The 19035-nt window shown below is 50.3% G+C and overlaps 1 protein-coding gene across 1 annotated transcript in view; it reads left to right on the forward strand.

Annotated features, from left to right (window-relative positions):
- The window catches only part of STK24 (serine/threonine kinase 24), a 113224-nt gene that overhangs the window by 31294 nt on the left and 62895 nt on the right, over positions 1 to 19035 (forward strand). The window contains exon 2 of the mRNA XM_080798924.1: positions 14520 to 14750. Within this exon, the coding sequence (XP_080655050.1) occupies positions 14520 to 14750 (231 nt within the window). The remainder of the gene's footprint in view (positions 1 to 14519; positions 14751 to 19035) is intronic.

Raw genomic sequence — 19035 nt, forward strand, 5'->3', positions numbered from 1 at the left:
GGAAAAGGGGCATGGCGGGGTCTGCTGCTTGCTTCTGCCGAGGGGTGCTTGGCAGTGACTTCTGAGGTCCCAGACGGCTCCTGTCCTGCCCTGGGCACTGGTACTGGGTCCCTTTGGTGGGATCAGGCAGCCTTACCAGCACGGCAGGCGGGGGACAGAGTCTACCCTCTTGGCGGCCTGGCCTGGGGATGGGCAGACTCCAGCTGCCCTTGGCCCACTTTGTCAGCTCATGAGCTAAGACGGTTTTTCCATTCGTAAAGAGTTGTTGAAAGAAGGAGAAGAGGAATGAGCCACGGAGACTGGCGGACACAGCTGAGGTGTTGGCTGTCTGCTCCTGGAGAGATTTGCTGCCCCTGCTCGAGCACACGCCATGCAGGCCTCAGCCCTCCCGAGCATCACCCAGGACAGCCGACCTGGTGCTTACCTTCCTGGCCGGTCGGGGCGGCAGGACCTCTGAGCAATGTGAGATGGGCCACCACAGCTCTCGCCACCCCCACCCCGGAAGAGAGGAGCACTCTGTGGTACCCTTGGTTCCCTGGTGGGCGGGAGGCAGGTTTCCTGCTTGGGCCAAATCAGCCTTGCTCATTGCCTTGGCAGTTTTATTTCATCTTGTTTTCTCCTTAATGCCTCTAAAAGCTGAGGATTTTCAGGTAAAGGAAATGTGATCATTGATTGAAATATAAATACACCCAAACTGTTTGGTCTGCCTCTCAGAATAGTCCGAGCTCCCTGATACTTGCTACTGTAAGCTTTTGTCAAATACAGGAAGGCGAGTTCGCCTGCGGGGAACGGGGGGCAGGGGGGCATCCGATTGTGCTCCTTCTGCTGATGGTGGCGTTCCGTTGTGATCACCCGAGGGCACACCTTGCCCACTGGGTTCCCCTCCTCAGCCGTCTTGCAGAGCACGCAGCTTACAAGCACTTCCCCACACGGAGGCTGACCCTTGATGCATAGACAGTGGGGCCAAGCCCCCTGACTGGCTGCAGGGGCCCGCGTGCCCGTGACTTACCTACAGTACCCAGGTGCCCTCAGCTGCGTCACGAGGGTCATGTTCACTTTCTCCTGCTGTGGCTGTGAGGTCTGGAAAGGCCCAGTTAGGAAGACCGTCTTGCACAGAGCCTTCGAGTGGGAGGGCTCTGGAAGTGGGGGTGCCTATTGTTTGTCAGTGCTTATTGTAGGGTACAGTCCGAAGCTCTTCCAGGGCCTGCGTGTATCTGTGGGGGGGAAGTTTAATAAAGGAGGAGGCAGCGTTCATTTCTCTGTGAGCTCTGTCATCTATTTGGGATGCATTCTGTGTTTTTCATCACCTGCTTGCCCGACAGAACTGGCCTGGTTTCGGTCTTCGCCTGGGTGTCTGGGGCTGCTCATCATCCTGGAGACACCCCAGGCCTTCCCGTGTCAGCGGCGAGCCTTCCGTAGAAGAAGAGGGTGCCCAGCAACCCCTGGAGGGGCTCAGAGGGCTTGACTTCGTGGGGCCTCTGGGGCCCAGAAGCTCAGTCCTGCTGTGACTTGCACTGTTTGTGACCTTGGGCGAGTCGGAGCGCTAGGCCCCGGTGTCCTCCTCCCTGTGCTTTCAGTGAGTGGTGAGGGCAGGTGAGGCTTCGGCACCCAGCAGGCAGTCAGCCTTAGAACCGTTTGCTCAGTGTGTGCTGAGAGAGCTTGCAGCCAAGGGACAGTCCTTCCAGCCTGGGCCCTCTCCCTCCCTGGCCCTCAGGTCCCCGCTCTCTCTCCTTCTCTCCCTGGAGCAGCTTCTCCCTGAGCTCTGATGGCACAGAGCTGCAGACGCTGGTTTCCTGTAAGGTAGTGTGGACGGGTGTGTGTATGTGCGCGCGTGTGTGTTACTAGAGACTGAGGCCAAAACAGTGAATTCAACTAGGTGGGGAAGTCATTTTTTTCTCTTAATTATGTTTTCCTAAAAAACTTGTATTTGTGAGTTTAAAACATAAGCAGTTTCTACTGTGCACATCCAGCTAAAGATCAGTAGATCCCGGTATGAGGATACCCTAAAACTCCTGCTGGTGTGCGTCTATAGGTCTAGACATCCACATTCATAGGGTTTCACATCTCTTTTTCTCAAAAAAAATTTTTTTTCTTGCCAGATACTGTATTTGCTGAGTTTCTTCTAGATTATGGGGCCGTTGTGGGGTTGAAACGAAGTGTACAGTACGGGGAAAATGCGTTGGCCAACCCAGATTATGGGGTGGGCACGTTGGAAGGGCTTTGAGAGAGCTCAGGTGGGGAAGCCGGGGCTGCCGCTGAGAGCAGGAGGTGTTGTGCTCGGTAGCCAGGCCCGGGGCGTCCCCTGTGCTGGCCAGTGGATTTATTGCAAGGAGAAGAGAGCAGGTTTCTCTACAGACCCGGGACTTCGGCCTCGCATTACAAATTGATCTTCCATCGGTTAGGTTAGCGAGGAATGAGATGTTTCTTTCTTTTGAGGATTGGGAAACTGTCCGTTTTTTGAGCTAGTAGACGCCATTTGCTATTTCAAGGTGTTTGTATGGTAAATAAAAGTTTTTATTTTGGAGAGTTTGAATTAACCAACTTAATACACAAAACACCCTTTGGGGCTAGAGGCGGAGAGCGAGCTTGCAAGGTCAGCGAGTTACTAGGAGGCTGAAGTTAGTGGAGGCCGCAGGGGAAGGAGGTAGAGGAGATTGAAAGGCTGAGCCTCGGGGAGATACCCCAGCCCAGAGGACGTCCCTCCTCGCTGATGGGATTCCTTCCCAAGTAGAGAAAAGCAGGTGAGCGGGAGAAAAGTTCTCAAGGCGTTACTGTGGAGCAGTCTCCTGTGCCTGACTGGTGGTTCTCAACCTTGGTTGCCCGGTGGAACCTTCTGGAGACTCGAAATAACACTGATGCTGGGGGGTCCCCCTCCCCAGAGCTTTGGATTTCATGGTCCAGGGTGATTGTGGTGTGCAGCCCCGGTTGGGAACCACTCCGCACACCTGGTGGGGCGGCAGCCGGTAGAGCTGCTGGTCTTCATTGCACCCTCCCCTGCAGGTTGTCCTGGCCCCGTGCTCGGGTCGCTGTGGCTCTCGCTCAGTGCCGAAGGAGGCCAACGCCATCTTGGGGATGGCACACACCACCGGGTGGTTAGTTCTTCAAGCCACAACTCATGAGTGCCGTTTGTGCTGTTGAGGGTGCAGGCCGACTAAGTAGGACACTGTCCTGCACATCTGTCCCGCGTCCTGAAGAGGAGCCCTAGTGTCCTGCATCAGCATTTGGTGTGAGGGCCAAAGCCCCGACCTTAGACTTCCGGCTGAGTCAGAGTGAGGAGCTCAGGGTTCCCCTGCTGTTTAGGTCAAATGTGTCTACGGTTGGATGCGGGGTGGGGGGAACCCCAGTGATCTGACGAGGTGAATTGTGACGATTCAGTTCCCTGAAAGCAGGACACCTCTTCCCGGAAGTGTGTGGGGGCCTTTCCAGGCAAGGGTGGAGGCCAGGGGTGTACTACGAAGGTTCTTCACTGTGTCCACTCCCAGAACTGCAGGGGGTCCAGACATGGCAAGGATTTCTGGGAAAATACTCATGGAAAGGCATGTGAGTTTTTTGGGGTCTTTTTTGGGGGAGGTTATAGATATTAGAGTGGCTTTGTATGTATATAATCTTGTATGTATTTCATTAAAAGTTCAGCTTTTTTTTCTTTTAAGATGGGTAGGCATGGGAGAGATTGCAATAAAGAGTGAACTTTCAACTTGTTAGGATGGGAAAAAGCTTTTACAGGTTCATGGGCTTGATCAGACAAATCCCATCTTACTTTCAGTGCAGAACGCCTCTTGAAATGTAACGATTACATTAATCTGATGAAATGGGTGTTCAGGGCATTTTATTTGCCAGTGATTAGCTCTAAGATATTTTATTTATGAGAAGAATAATTTATACTAAAAAAACAGGAATGTGGGGAGCCTGGGTGGCTCAGAGGCTTAAGCAGCTGACTTTTGATTTCAGCTCAGGTCATGATCTCAGGGTCCTGGGGTGGAGCCTTGTGTTGGGCTCCACGCTCAGCCGGAGGCTGCGCAGGATTCTCTCTCTCCCTCTCTCTCTGCCCCTCCTTCCTCTCTCTCTAAAATAAGTAAGTAAATCTTTTTTTAAAAAACAAGAGTATTAAGCCATACTTTAAAATTATAGTAGTCTTCAAATCTGTCTTTGGGGGCGCCTGGGTAGCTCAGTGGGTTAAAGCCTCTGCCTTTGGCTCAGGTCATGATCTCAGGGTCCTGGGATCGAGCCCCACATCGGGCTCCCTGCTCAGTGGGGAGCCTGCTTCCTTCTCTCTCTCTCTCTTTCTCTGCCTGCCTCTCTGCTTATTTGTGATCTCTCTCTCTGTCAAATAAATAAATAAAATCTTAAAAAAAAATCCCTCTTTGGGACCACGTTGCATTGTTATAAATGGTATGTTTTCAGTAACTGTTTTGGCCAGTGTTTCAGTGATTTCTAAAAATGTCTCCAAAACTAAGTGCTATTTTAAAGATGACCTCACCTGTTCTCCGATGTGCTTGCTGAGTGCACACCCGCTCTAGCAAAGTTAACAAGTCAGCGCCAATGCCTCACTTTTTCTCTTTCTCTGAGGCTAATTGGATCCTCTGACACAGCTGTAAGGTAAATAAATACTGGAAGCATCATTGTTCTGTTTCACCAAGAAGTTAAGGACTTGCTCAAAGTCACGGGGCAGTGTTGCCACGGGGGGGCGGGGGGGGGGACAATCCGGGTCTTTTGATGCTTTTCTGTTCTTGTATTTTGCTGTCAGAGCTTGGGAGGCAAGGAGGGACATGCTCAAACTTTACTCTTTTTTTTTTAAAGATTTATTTATTTATTTGACACTGAGATAAAGGGAGCATGTGTGCACACAAGCAGGGGGAGTGGTGGGCAGAGAGAGAAGCAGGCTCCCCTGGGATCCTGGATCCAGGACTCTGGGATCATGACCTGAGCCCAGGGCAGATGCTTAACCGGCTGAGCCACCCAGGTGCCCTACTCTTTTTTTTTTTTTTTTTTTTAAGTAGGCTCCAAGCCTAGTGTGGAGCCCAATGTGGGGCTTGAACTCACAGCCCTGCTGAGATCAAGACTCGGTCGCTTACCCGAATGTGACATGCTCAGACTTTGGAAGTAGATGGCCATGGGTTTGAGTTCAGGATGTGTCGCATACCCTGTGTCCTTCAACAAATCAGCATGACCGCTGCCAGCTGGAGGGGGATCTGTCCTTCCGGGCGGGCATCTGTTATTTTTCTTAGGGCTTCTTTCTGCCTTAGGGCACATCTGAGACCAAAGAGTTTGTCGGCCTCCAACTGCAGCTTTCCCCTACCTTGTGAAATGGGGAAGGCCAGGAGTTGTGGGTCTCTGGCTTCTCTTCGGGTGTCAGGATGTAGCCACCATGTGTGTTCCAGTCTTCAGCTTGTTTTGCAAGACAAACTGAGGTTCAAGTTTCTGCTCAGGAAGTTTTAGTAGGATGTCTCTTTCACAGACTAACTAAAACTTTTTTTTTTTTTGTTATTGTTTTTGTTGTTGTTTTTGATTTGTTATTTTAGAGAAAGAGAGTGAGCACAAGTGGGGGCAGAGGAGGAGGGAGAGAATCTCAAGCAGACTCCCTGCCAAGCGCAGAGCCTGTTGTGGGGCTCGATCCCACTACCCTGAGATCGTGACCTGAGCCGAAACCGAGATTGGACGCTCAACTGACTGAGCCACCCAGGCATCTCTAAGATTGTGTTTGTGTTTGGGAACCGCATGGGCCTCTTCATAAGCTGCTTGGGTGTGCTGAGTCCCCACCCAGCAGGCAGTGCCTTTGCATCTTTCCTTCTTGGCCATAATTCGCCTTTTCCATTTAAAGTTGCTTGTGCTCATCTAACCTTGAGTCTCTCTGAGACTGCCTGCACGGCCGAGCCTGCCTTCTGTGTCCGTTTTATGGATGGAGTAGTCCGCACTTACCGGGAGCGGAAGGTCTTCAGAAAGTTCTTGCTGTTTATAATTCTTAGCATCATTTCTTAGACCTCAGAGCTTTTTACTTGGAGGAGGGGCTGTCCGGGGCACAGAGCTCTCTCTGGAAGCCGCATGCTGGAACACTGCTCGGCGGCCTGACCCTCTGGCCTCCCTGGTTGGTGGTTCGTTGACCTCCACTACACGTGACCTCCACAGAATCGGCCTCCGCACCTCAGGAGTTTTGCAGATGTTTCCTTCCCGCTTTCTGGTGATGCTCCCTCAAGCCTCCTAGAATCTCCCTCGTCCCTTTCCTGAGGGAGGAAAGGCCTCATTGTTTTAGTTGATTTTAGGGTAGTGCAGTGGTGTGTGCATTGGTTTGTGAGTTAGGTGATTTTGGGTTTTACTTCTGTCTCCAGTTCAAGGGAAAGGCTTTTAAGAAACTACTGAGTCATGACCAAGCACTGTCAGAAAGGGCAGCTCAGTGTTAACGATGAAGAGCTACAACAGAAGCAGTTTTCCTTATGTTCTTTTATCTCTTGAGCATCCTGAAAATGTACTGTTTGCCCATTTTACGGATGTGGAAACAGATTTGGGGGTTTCAGTAACTTGCTATGAATTTGGCAGAGCAGAGATCGGAACTCATGTGTTTGGACTCCCACGTGCTCGGGCCCCCTAGAAACCATAGTTTTTGGCAGGTAATTTAAGCATAAAGAGGGATAGTTTTGAGTAACTGTCCGATAGTTTATTTTGGGTCTCATCTCTCCAGATCTTAGGTAGCTGCTGCCCCAAATGAGAGATTGTGCGCGAGAGCGGAGCAGCTGACACTGGTTCTGTTCTTAGGCCTTGCCTCCACTTTCCTGGTCTCCTCCCTGTAATGCTCTGGATGTGGGCTGGGTTTTTGTTTTCGGTTGTTTGAATATGTCTTTGGCTTTCCTTCTTGGAAAGGGGCGTCTGCTTGAGATTCTCTCCGTTCTTTCCTTTTGAGGGAAATCTGGATGCTGTCTTGCTGCTCACCTCTTTGCTGGTTAGGTTGGCGAGATTATAAGATTCGTTCTTCCGTGATCACAATCTCAAGCGGGAAAACAGCCTGTAAAAATGTTAACACAGTTTTCCTCCCTCTGTGTGGGTGTGCTCCTGGGACCAGAGACTGGAGCCACTGCCTTTGCTCAAGGGAGTGGTCAGGTTTGAGTGTCATTAAGCAATAAATGGGAATCCCCCCCCCGCCCCGAGCCTTGAAATAATGGTGATCTCTTTGGTTGCAGAAGAAAGAGAGTGTGGGACACAAAGTTGAGATTGGGCTTTTTTTTTTTTTTTTAAGAATTTTTAATAACTTTAAGTACTTTAAGACTTGCAAGAAGTTGCAGAAAACGCTGTGTAGTTCCTATGTGCCCTTCCCCCAGCATTCCCCAATGATAGTCTCTCATGCTGTAAAAACCGGGAAACCGATGTTGGCACGATGCTGGTGAACTTAGCTGCAGACCTAATTCAGGCCAGACTCGCCAGTTTTTGCCCGTACTTTTTGGGGGGTGTAGTTGGGATGCAGGACTGTTCCACTGTCACAAAAAATCTGCTGGTCACCTCTTACGCAGCATCCCTTCCTCCAGCAGCCCCGCAGCTGTTCTCCATCACTCTTAATTCTGTCACTTCAGGAATGTTCTATAAATGGAACCGTACTCTCTACAACCCCTGGTGCTTGTAGACAGTGTTGAGAAGGTGGGTGACGGGAGAGTCAGTAGGGGTGTCGGAAAGTGGGATCAGGAAGGAGCCCCAGGGTTTTGGTTCGCAGTGGGCATCTGGGACTTCAGTAGAGATGATGCGTTGCCCGCAGGTGTTCTCAGCAGTGAAGGAAAACCACGGGCTTTAAGGTTAATTGGGGGCCCACCGGCAGGGTTTAGGAAGGTCCGACAGTGGGTCAGTTGGAGGCACAGCTGCTGTGGGGTCAGGTGGGGGGGGGGCGGGAGATCGCATGGAGAGACATTCCAGAAGAATGATGGCCACAGTCGGGAGGTTGGGATAGGAGAGGAATTAGGATGTTGGAATCTGCCACTGTGGAAATGGCAGACAGGAACGCTAGTAGCGCTGCAGCACGGGCTGGGAGAGCCGGGCAGGTATGAGGGTAAGGGACGGCAGGCAGCCAGGGCGGAGGCGTGCGGGTGGTGGGGCTGCCCCGGCTGGCACATGGGTCTCCCGGCTGGGTGCATGGGTGGTGGCTGCCCGGGGTGCTGGCTGGGGAGAGGGGTTCTGAGGTCGAACGCCTCGCTGGGAGGACAGATCTAGGATTGATGAGTGGATGCTTGCCTGATTGCGAGGTGGGGATGGGACGCACCTGCCACCTACCCCCCCTCCCCATCGTGTGCTCTCTGTTGCTGCAGGGACGGGACTGCGATAAGTAGCAAGTGTTCGAACATATCAAACTTGGCTCCTTTCTCTTCTCAGAGAGAAACAAAGAGCAAAGCTTGGCTTTAACCCAGAGTGGGGTAGTATGGCGTGGCCAGAGCGGGACGGCTAAAGCCAAGGAGCTTTGAAAGTTGATTAGTAATGCCAAATGCATTTTTCATTGCCAGAAACGATCCAAAGAAAACAGTAATAGCTATTCAAGTTTAAAAATATAAAATACTTGTCATCCTAGAACTATTTTAATGAATTCTCTCAAGGGATTATGAAATACGCTGAATTGTTGCAGAAGCCTGAGCTCCGGGAGCGCGCAGCTTAGCCCTTTTTCTGAGCTTTGGAGGGGAGCGGGTCACTGTGCACGTGGATTTTCTTCCCAAAGAGATCCTGATGGTGCAGGTGGGCCTGTCCTCGCTGTGCCGCCTGGCATGGGACACTACTTCTGCTGTGCACATGTCCATTTCCTGTGGTCGGGGCTTCTAGGAGATCCCAGGCACTAGGGTAGCCGGTCATCCCGAAACTTCCGTATCTTAATCAGCGAGAGGCTTGTGTGCAGCTGTTGATTCTGGATTCACGGGGCCGGGTGGGGGGGCACTTTCCCTGACTTTATAGCTCTCCCACAGTCCTTGAGCCCTGGAGGTTTTCCAGGCTCGTGGGTTTGGGGCTCAGGAGCTTTTCCAGAGCCCAGACTTGTGCCTGAGCCCTGCCCCTGAGGGAATGCATCTGCCATTTATTTTGGTCAGTTCTGAGGGATCCCGACCTTAATATGATTAAGTATAACAAATGCTCCGGTCTTCCTAGATCTTGTAATTAACAAAAAACAGGATAATGTGTGAGTGCGTAGGAAGGTCCAGAATGTAGCCAAGGTTTAATGAGACAGGCAGCCTGGTGGTATTAGGGAGAAGGGGTGATGAATGCGGGAAGAAAGCACCCGGAAGTGGAATCCACATGTCCTTTCCCGGACTCTTTCTGGACATAGCCGGAGGCGGTTCTGCGAGAGCTGCAGAGCCGTGACTAGAGACGAGCCCTCCGTGTTAGAGGGCCTTCGGGGCAGACATTGCATGGTCCGTGTGTCACCTGGCGCCATGAGAAGGTGCCAGGTGCCCACTCCTTAGTGCTTTTCCTGGAGACACTGTTGTTTCTGTCCCCGTGACCCTTCTCCCAAAGGAGGAAACGGAAGTTTACAGGTGTTGAGTAGCATATGGGGCCCTGTTGCGTAGTAAACGCATAAACACAGTCCAAACTCTTCCATCATGAGAAACCTCTTCCTCCTCTGGCTCAGAACGAGGCTCTCCAGGCCAGCAATGAGGGTGGGAATTTGGACTTGGAGGGCCTGAGTGGTATTTCTGAGGGTCGAGTCCAGGACCTGTAGGGTGGGAGCTGGATGTTCTTGTGCTGGTGGCACCCCACCTCGGGCTCCCCCCTCGCCCCCGCCCCACCTTGTTGATCCAGGAGAGGTGAATGTTGGTGGGAGGGTCCTGACCTTCCCCTGCTTCCAAGAAGGCTGAGCCGCTGCGTGTCCTGACTCCTGCCTGGGATCTGGCTGGGGCTCCAGCAGCAGGGCCCTGCCGCCCATCTGGCAGGTGGGATGCGGGGGTGAGGCACCGGCGGGCCTTTCTCACCTGGGATGATGGCCAGTGCTTAGTTCAGCATTAACCAACCTACCTACCTTCCTTTCTGGGGGGGTGGGGGGGGTGGGGCAGAGGGTGAGAGAGAGAATTTTAAGCGTGGGGCTTGATTTTATGACCCTGAGATCATGACCTGAGCCCAAATCAGGAGTCAGACACTTAATCTGAGGAGCTACCCAGGTGCTCCCGCCATAAACCATTCTGGAGAGAAAAGCCTCAGGATGGCGGTCAGAACGGCCCCCGTTCTACCAAGGGGATCTGCTTTGCCCGTGGCATGGATTCCGACAGGCGAGTGCTGAAGCTGCTTTCTGAATGAGGTCATGGTTGGCACTGAGTCTCTCATGGCCGTGGGGCTGCACGGCCTGATAATGACTTGCCAAAGGGCAAGGGACCCTGCTTGTTTAGTCCCCTGCTGTCACTGTATTAGCAGATGTCTCCCTCCACGCCAGGGACAGTCTGCAGCCCGGTTCCAGCTGCTGACACAGTGGCAGAGAGTGGGGACTGACACGCCACACTCGAGCAGACGCAATAGCAAGTAGTGGCCGCCAGCTGCATGGTACAGGCTGCAGGAGAGAGCTTTGGGGGAGAGGGTCCAAGCAGTCGTGCGAGCAGCTGCGTCGTCCATCAGGCCAGAGGGAAATCGGGCTGTTGATTAAAAGGAAACACTCCACCAGAGTAGAGAATGTCCGTCTGTACCCCCCACCCCCACGATGGACACTTTTCTCTGGCAGTGATGTGTGATTTTTTGTTAAACTGGTTGCCTGTTCTTGTCTAACTTCTCCCCAGAGCATCGTGGCCTGAAACATTGATGATGGGATGTGGCTCATGATTCCTGGGTTGACTAGGGTTTCCCTGCGGGTCCTTCCTGGGCTCGTTCACGTGCCTGTGGTCAGCAGGGAGAGTGCTGGCTGTCTGCCCTGGGCCCCGGGGTGTGCTGTTGTCTTGGTTCTTCTCTGTGTGACCTCTCCAGCAGGCTAGCCCAGGCCCCCTTTTGTGCCAATGGATGCATTCCAAGACGTCTGACGCTGCAGGCAGGGCCTCTTAAGGCTTAACCTTGGCAAGAGCACAACGCCCTAGGAAATCCAAAGGCCAGCCTGATTCAGGCCACCTCTGGGTGGGAGCAAGGGGCACAGTGGCTTCGGTGGTGGTGAGTAACCAGCCCACCGAAACCTGGAGGTTTCAAACAGCAAATTTGCTCCCTCTCCTGCGTCGGTGGCTGCCCAGGTGGCTGGGCTGGCCTTGGCTGGGGACTGTCACGTGGCTATGGTGAGCTCATGGCGGAGCTGAGGCTGGGAGGTCCAGGGTCACCTGAGCTGTGGTTCTCGCAGGGGCTGAGTGGGTCCCTCCCATGCGTTCAGTCCCAGCCTCCCTAGCCCTTTTGGGGCCTAGGTTTAGAAGTCCCCACGTTTTCTTGGCCAGAGCCTATGTCAAGACTTGCCCAGATTTAGGGGGTGGGGACGCAGGCTCTTTCTTGCTGGGAGGAGGGCCAGTCACTTTGCAAAGTGGGGGTATGGTCCTAGAGCGAGGTGGCTCATTGGGGTTATCCTGGTACCAGGCTCCCTGCTCTCCTCTCTGACATTGTGGGAGTGTAGATACATTTTTGTTGGCTTTTCTATTAATTCTCAAAAAGAAATGCCACTGTCTTTTCTTAGTCTGGGGCAGGGACAGTTAACAGAGGGTGTCAGGTTAGCTGACCTAAAACAGCTGTATCTTAGCGGCATGTCAGCCTGTCAAGGCTGCTTCACTTCTGTCCCTGGGTCTCCCGAGCAGTGGTTCTCACAGTGTGGTCCCTGGACCTGTGGCATCTGCATCACCTGGTCGCTCTCTGGTGCTTGGGCTGCACACCACATTTGCTGAACCAGAAGTTCCTGGGCTGGGGCCAGGCAGTCTGTGTTCCAACAAGCCTGCCCAAGCCTGCGGGTGATTCCGAGGCCCCAGAGGCCGTTCCTGCAAGTTCAGGTGGCTCTTCCTACCGCTCCCTTACCCTTGCAAGCTGGAGGGCCGCGTTCCTCCCTCCCTCTTCCTCGGGCTCTCAGCCCCTCTGAATTAGGATATTCTTTGTAGACTCTACCCTGGAGGGCATGTGTCGGTGTGAGGCTGGGCTTTCTTCCTGCTCAGGGGACATTTGTTGTCCATCAGTCATCGTGTCCAGGGACATGGGTCAGGAGTTAAAACATGGTCCCTGAGTTCCCTCAGCTCCTAGTCTAGTGAAGGAGATAGTGTGGGAGGGCTGGCGGTTCAGGGAAGTGACAAATGCAGTTCATGTAGCTGGAGCTTGAGATGTCCACGTAGAATTATGGATCTAGCAAGTCCTCGATCCTAGGAGTTAAAATTCAGAAGGCAGGGCAGGAGCTCGCAGTTTTGAAAGTTACCCCATGCGTAATTTAAAGCTGTTTTTCCTAGGAGGTGGCTATTCATCAGAATTAATCGGGGTCTTCGAACGATATGGATTATGTGTGCCTGCCCCATGAGAGCATTTTGGAATTGCCCACGTGTCCCAGGGGCTTCCAACCAGCCAGGCTGGGGGAACACAGTCCCAAACCGTGACATTGCGTGGTGGGGATGAGTAGAGGAGGGATGCTGTGCCACGTGGGTAGAGTCTGTGTGGGGAGACTCTGCTGGGACCAGGGGCACGGGGAGGAGCCGGGTGCAGAGCAGGGTTTAGATGCCAGGGGCCTGGAAAGTTACCAGAGGGAGGGCTTCGTGGAGGAGGACGGGGTCAGGCACCACCACAGCCTCTGGGCTGCAGCCGGACCGGCGGGGGGGCGGGGCACCTGGCTGGACTCGGTGACCCGCGGGGAACTCTAAGGGAAGGAGAGGTGAAGGAGGACGGCGACCAGGGAAGCCCAGTGTGTGTGTTTTTTCAAATGGGAGAAACCCGAGCAGGCTGCCAAGGCTGACGGGTCTGTAGAGAGGGCTGAGCGGAAGAGGGAGCGGTGAAGCCGGCCACTGCTGAAACCACGGCCCGGGGGGACGGAAGGATGGACTCAAAAGCTCAGCGCTTGGGATTGGCCTTGAAGAAAAGGAGGGCCCCCTCCCCTCATCCTGGGGGGAAGGAGGTAAGGGAAGGGGTGTGGAAACGGGAATTTCTAGCTGCTGAAGTTGGATGTTGTCGCTCTTACTCCTTTTTCTTGGCAACCCAGGATATGTTCGTTTTCTTGCTTACTTTGTTCATTTTTACTGATGGGGTTAGTGGGTTTTGTGAGCTTTTACCTTGTTCAGTGCACAGTCTCAAAAATGGGGCTTCTTTGGCATCTGTGGGACACCCCCTGACTTAGTGTGCCTGTGTTAGTGGGGTATGTTATCTCTGCGGGGTTCACACTGCGGCGCAGCAGCCCCTCCACACGGGAATGGGCGGGCTGGGGTTCAGCAGTCCCTCCCTCGTGAGGCACTGCTTGGGACTCTGCGGGTTTCACCTTGAAAGCAAGTTTGTGGTTAGTGCCTGACTGGCCCACGGAGCTCCTCTAACTCACAGTGCTGCCGACATTGCTGTAATTCTCTGTTGGTGACTCCCCACACCTCCTCCTTCTGTGCCTGTTTTCCCCCCTCTTTTTCAGCCCTCCTCCTTCCCCATCTTCCTTCCTTCTCCATGTTTCCATTTCTTATAGGGACTGGTAGACTTTGAGGGTGAGCCTGCATCCTCTCGCTTGTGGGCAGCATTTTTGACAGCAAGTGTGGGAGGCGGTGTATCCCAGGGTCCTCCTGCCTTACTCTGTGCGGTTTCAGGTGGTGCCAGCAGTATTTTGGGGTGGACGGTCCCTCATGCTGAGATAGGCTGTACCCCTAAGTCTCCTTGCTGAATGTTAGTCTCATCCCTCAGTTTGAAGCAGGCAGCCCCTGCTGCCCACTGAGAACTCAGCTGCTCACACATCTGTCTGGTCAAGGAGTCCTTAGGGTGGGTGTTGGAGTTCCCTTGGAAATGGACACTGTGTGTATGTATGTGTTTGTGTGTGTGTGTCTGTGTGTGTGTGTGTGTGTTTTCACCTAATCGCACTAGAGATTAAGAGCTTTCAGAAGGGATTTCAAGGGCATGATGCTTACAAGACAAAAGGAAACAGGTTCTTACTGTTTCCTGTGTTCTGGTTAAAATATGGAGGCCGAGGTAGTAGCTGTAGGTGAAGATGCATAGGCCTGCCTTTGCTGGACTTCAGACTGGGCCTGTTAGGAAATCATTAAGTGCTGGTTAACCTACATCGTAGTACATAACCAACCTGAACTTAGAAAATAAGGCAGAGAAGGGGAGCAGAGGGAAAAAAGTGGAATATTTGCTAATAGGAGTGTTTTTCAATAAATCCATATATCATAATGCATTCAAATAAGGGTTTTGGTTTTTAATTATGCAAGTGCTAGAGCCTTTCCCAGTTTTGACAGTCTGGGTGGTGGTTCTCGTTTGCACACTCGCCGTGTTTCATAGAGATGAGGCTTAGAAATCTGTGTGTTCTCCTGGGTGTGAAGAGCTGTGAGCACAACCAGCCTGACCCTTAAATGAAGAAGACTGGAAGACTGTGTTCTTTATGTTTGTAAGGAAAAAGGAAAATCTGTCCCTATCTTGTGAGTTTCTGAAGGTTCTCTTCTTTTTGTTCTCTCCTACAGAACCTGAAAGCAGATCCAGAAGAGCTCTTTACGAAACTGGAGAAAATTGGAAAAGGCTCTTTTGGCGAGGTGTTCAAAGGCATTGACCTTCGGACTCAGAAAGTGGTTGCCATAAAAATCATTGATCTGGAAGAAGCTGAAGATGAGATAGAGGACATTCAACAAGAAATCACAGTGCTGAGTCAGTGTGACAGTCCATACGTAACCAAATATTATGGATCCTACCTGAAGGTAAGGCTTGAAAATGAGAACGCAATTTTCCATGACACGGTGCGTGACCGAGCTGGAGCAGTGTACGTGAAGGACATCAGTGTGGCAGCTTTCAGAGGAAGGAGAAATATTCTGACCTTTGCGATCAAAAGAACCTGGCTTTGATAGTTTTTTCATCCTAAATGTCACCTATAGAAATATATTTTGGTTAAAGTGTTTGTTGACATTCCCTTTCAAAGAAGAAAGTTATTTCTGAGGGGGACTTGGTCATCAAAGACACCTTTATTCTGAAGGTATTATAATGGCATTGATGACTTTCCCTGGTTTTAGCATGGTTTATCGTAAAAACTCGTGCTGCCCTAATATTAGCCTTTTGATATTTTCAGTTATCAAATGTAGTTTAATACTGTTTTAGAAAAACTGCTGGAACTGATACTGTTGTTGAGTGAGCTAGTTTATCTCCACTTGACTTTGAAGAATTGTAGGTAAGTAAATAATTACTTAAAAGAGTTACAACACTACACTACGCATTGTCCTTGACTTCACCTGGTTCTGTGAGTCGGTAAGTCAAGCATTGAGGACCGTATTCCGGTCCCTCCTGGGGCTATGTTAGATGTTGTCAGTCACTCCATTTACACCATTAAGAAAGCATAAGGCTGTCCTTGGGTTACAAGTCTCTTGACGTATGTCTGTTTTACTGACCTTAACAGTGTAGTATCTTCCAATGTGGGGTTTTGGCAATTAAGAATTGGTGAACAAAAATTCTAAAATAACTTGTGGAAATGAAAACCTCATAGGTAGAAAAAACTCCTTCCTGAGAGATGGGCAGCGGAAAGCCCAGAGAATGTACGGCCGCGCTTCCTCCCGCCCGGGTTTATGCTCTAAATTCTTCATGGTGCTGCTCGCCACGTCAGCCTCCGGGCAGTGCAGGCTTTGACTTTGTGGAAATGGAATAATAAGGTATAAATGGAAGGATGGACATTTTGAGAAACCATCGATTCACTTAAAATGAATGTTTAAAGAAATAAAAATCGAGTGGTAATCCAGTCTTTTTTTTTTGGCAGTGTGACATAGGTTCAAATGGCAGAGGATGGCAGTCTGCCATGGGTCAAATGCAGCCTTTTGAAATGGAGAGAATAAGTTTTGGAGTCTGACATCTTGGCCTTGAATCTTGCTTGTCTTGGCATGTGGCTTTGAGCAAGTTTATTTGTTTGTTTTTTAAAAAACTTCCCGCCTTCCTCATTTATAAAATGGGAAATTATGATATATACCTCATTTTTGGAAAGATTAAATGCTATCAAGTATGTAAAAATACCTGGCATGTGCTAGGTACTTAAACGAGTGTTAATTTCTTTCCTTAATTGAATTTATCCATACCCCTTCTCTGAAATTACCTCGCAATGAAGGACGTATTCACTGAGGTCAGAGCAAGGAGGAAGTGTGCCAGTGATAACAGTGGATGTTGGGGTGGGGTGCATCCATTTTGGGTCTTGACAGGGCAGAAGAGGAAGCACCATATGTTTTGATTCTTATGGTCTAAGAGAACACGTCTGACTACCGGACAGGAAAAGCAAAGGACTTAGTGATGTTAAATTTCTATTGAGAAAAAACAAACAGCCAAAGAAACTCAACTTGAACTCTGTTTGCTGTACCACTTAATATTCTTTGTGAAATGACTTTGACAATAGCTTTATAGTAAATCCAGAGTTGGTTTCATGTGGTGTGTTGATGTTGTATTTTAATATGTTCATGGTGCCTTTGGCAAAGGACGGGTGGAAGATTCTTGCAAATTTTTGGTGATTTATGCCAACTAGTAGTTGACTGTGGAAATAAAGGATCAGTGGTTCAGAGGTACCTTTTTCAGCCCAGTTCTCCAGCAAAATTTTTACTGCCTGCTGGAATAGATTGCTGTATTGTGGCCAAACATGGTGTTGACTCTACATACTTAGAGATTCCATCTGGTAATGTTCTCTTCTTGCCGGAGTCACTGATTCTAGAACATATATTCCAAGTTAGCCTAACCTTGATCTAGAGTCGTCCAGTAAATTTATTTGGTTAACATAATGTCAGCTGCTAGAATAACCCACTCCCTCCGCCCCATTTATAATAACTCAGATTGGATACAAGCTTATTTCTTGCTCACTGGTAGGCCTGATTTATGGGTGGTTTTCCTCCAGACAGTGATTGAGGAACCCTGGTTCCTTCGTTGTTCTTCCTTCCACCTTCTGTGCGTGGCTGTGCTCGTGGGCCTTAAGTCACTGTGGGAACCAAAATGGAGACTCCTGTGAGAAGTGTCCATGTGCCTAGGCCTAGATATGGAACACGTTATTTCTGCCTGTGTTCCCCTGGCCTCAGTTGTACGACCACACCAGACACTGGAGAGCCTGGGAAAGAGCATCTCATCACGAGTCTTATGGAGCAGGCTGTGGGCTTGGTGCTCAATGAACCGTCCCTTTCCAAAGCCTCTTACTCTGTAAAGAAAGTGGAATAATTTCCAGAATGATTTTCTCCACTGACTGTCTTCAGGAAGATGAAAAGTTTTGATAACTTTGTCTAGAGTGTCTTACATTTTACTAGGCAGATTGTCTTTTAGAGAGTATAATTTTAGAGAATATAACTGCCTCAAGAATGCCAAAAATAATATCATCATTGTGGAAACTTGCCCTTGGTTTCTTAAACCACGTAAAAGCAGATTCTGTGTAATTGGATTAAGAACATAAGGAACTTTTCTAGTTAAACAGTAATGGCTGTAATGAGTTGGGCAGGACAAGAATCCAGAACTGTGAGTCTATCCGCTAGTTCTTGTTTATCAATTTCATGAAGTTCCTTGCCCAGAGGAAGAGCCTCAGTGACAAGCCAGGGGCTCCTTATCATCTCTATAGGCTTATGCAGTTTTAAGTTTGTAAAGTCCTGTCAGGGAAGATACAAATTAAATTGATAGAAAAGACAGATGGGTCAGTGGGTCTTTGACACGAAGTTGAAAATTACTGTGCTTTCTATGGTTTTTGTTGCCCTTCTAAACACTCCCGGTAGCATTCAGAGGTAATATTCTTAGTTCTTTAAGGGCTGATGGCAGCGAGGGCCTTCCGTTTCCCCTGGCGTCGAGTAAGGACTTTCATATACCAAGACCGGGCAGAGAAGAAATGAGCAGAAACTGGGTTCTTAGTACTGGGCTAGCACTTAGAGGCTTCCTAACTGTGTGTCCGTTGGTTTCCAATCTCTTTTTACTAGTCTAGTAAAAGAGATTAAGCATAGTATGTCCGGAGTGCTCTGATATACTGAATGTTACTGAAGATGAGGGGCGCGGAGTTGCTTGCCTGCTGTGTGGCTGTGATCAGATCAAGAACCGCCGAGGAGCAAGTGTTCTCTCTGAACAAGGTCGGTTGAAGGAGGGGAACAGTTCAGGTTCTGGTGACGAATCTGAAGCCTGGGTGGGGCTTGAAGGTTACTAGGGTCCAGAGAAGAACTGCATTGGTTGTAGTTCAGGTGTTTAATGTTTGGGAAATGAAACCAGTGAGAATATTTAATTAACCAGAAGCCTCTGAGTCCTAACTATAAACCACTGGAATTTCCTGTTAGAAAAATAACATCCGCAAGGTCAGAATGAAACTCTGTGCGCGTGCGCACGTGTGTGTGTGTGTGTGTGTGTGTGTGTGTGTGTGTGTGTACGTACGTACACGCAGCGGTGCTCCGGGTGGTGTGCGGGAGGAGAGAGAGAATTCGGTGGTTTTTAGTCGGGCAGGAAAGACCTAGAAGATCATAATAGGACAAGATGTTCCATAGGATTCTTAGCCTGTTTTCCTTCTTGAGCAGCGTTCACAAGTGCTGCTCACCCGGCTCTTCCGGGTTTTTTTGTCATCATCGTTTTGCGGAGCTAGACGGGTTATTAGAATCTTCACTCCGAGGGTCACAGTCAGGGCCAGGAGTTTAGTCTTGGGTCTTAGCACAGGTGCTGAACACCGCCCCCTCCCCCCCCCCCCCCCCCCCCCCCCCCCCCCGCGTGCTTTAGGTGGCTGACTTTCTCAGGAGAAAACGCAGAAGCAGAAACTTCCCCTGCGGGGTTACTGATCAACATTGAGAGCATGCTTGGAGTGCAGGAGGTCTTTAGCAAATGATAATTTTTTTTTTTTAATTTTAAATAATTTTTTTTTAAATAAGAGATAAGTTACATGTGCCAAATGCCTCAAATTCATGAGTTGTTTTTTTTAAAGATTTATTTTGTGGGTGGCAGAGGGAGAGAGAATCTCAGCAGACTCCCTGCTGAGCGCAGCGCCCAAGGTGGGGAGGGGCTTGATCTCAGGACGCT

The sequence above is a fragment of the Martes martes genome (genome assembly GCF_963455335.1).
Source record: "Martes martes genome assembly, chromosome: 3".
NCBI classification, from domain to species: Eukaryota; Metazoa; Chordata; class Mammalia; order Carnivora; family Mustelidae; genus Martes; species Martes martes.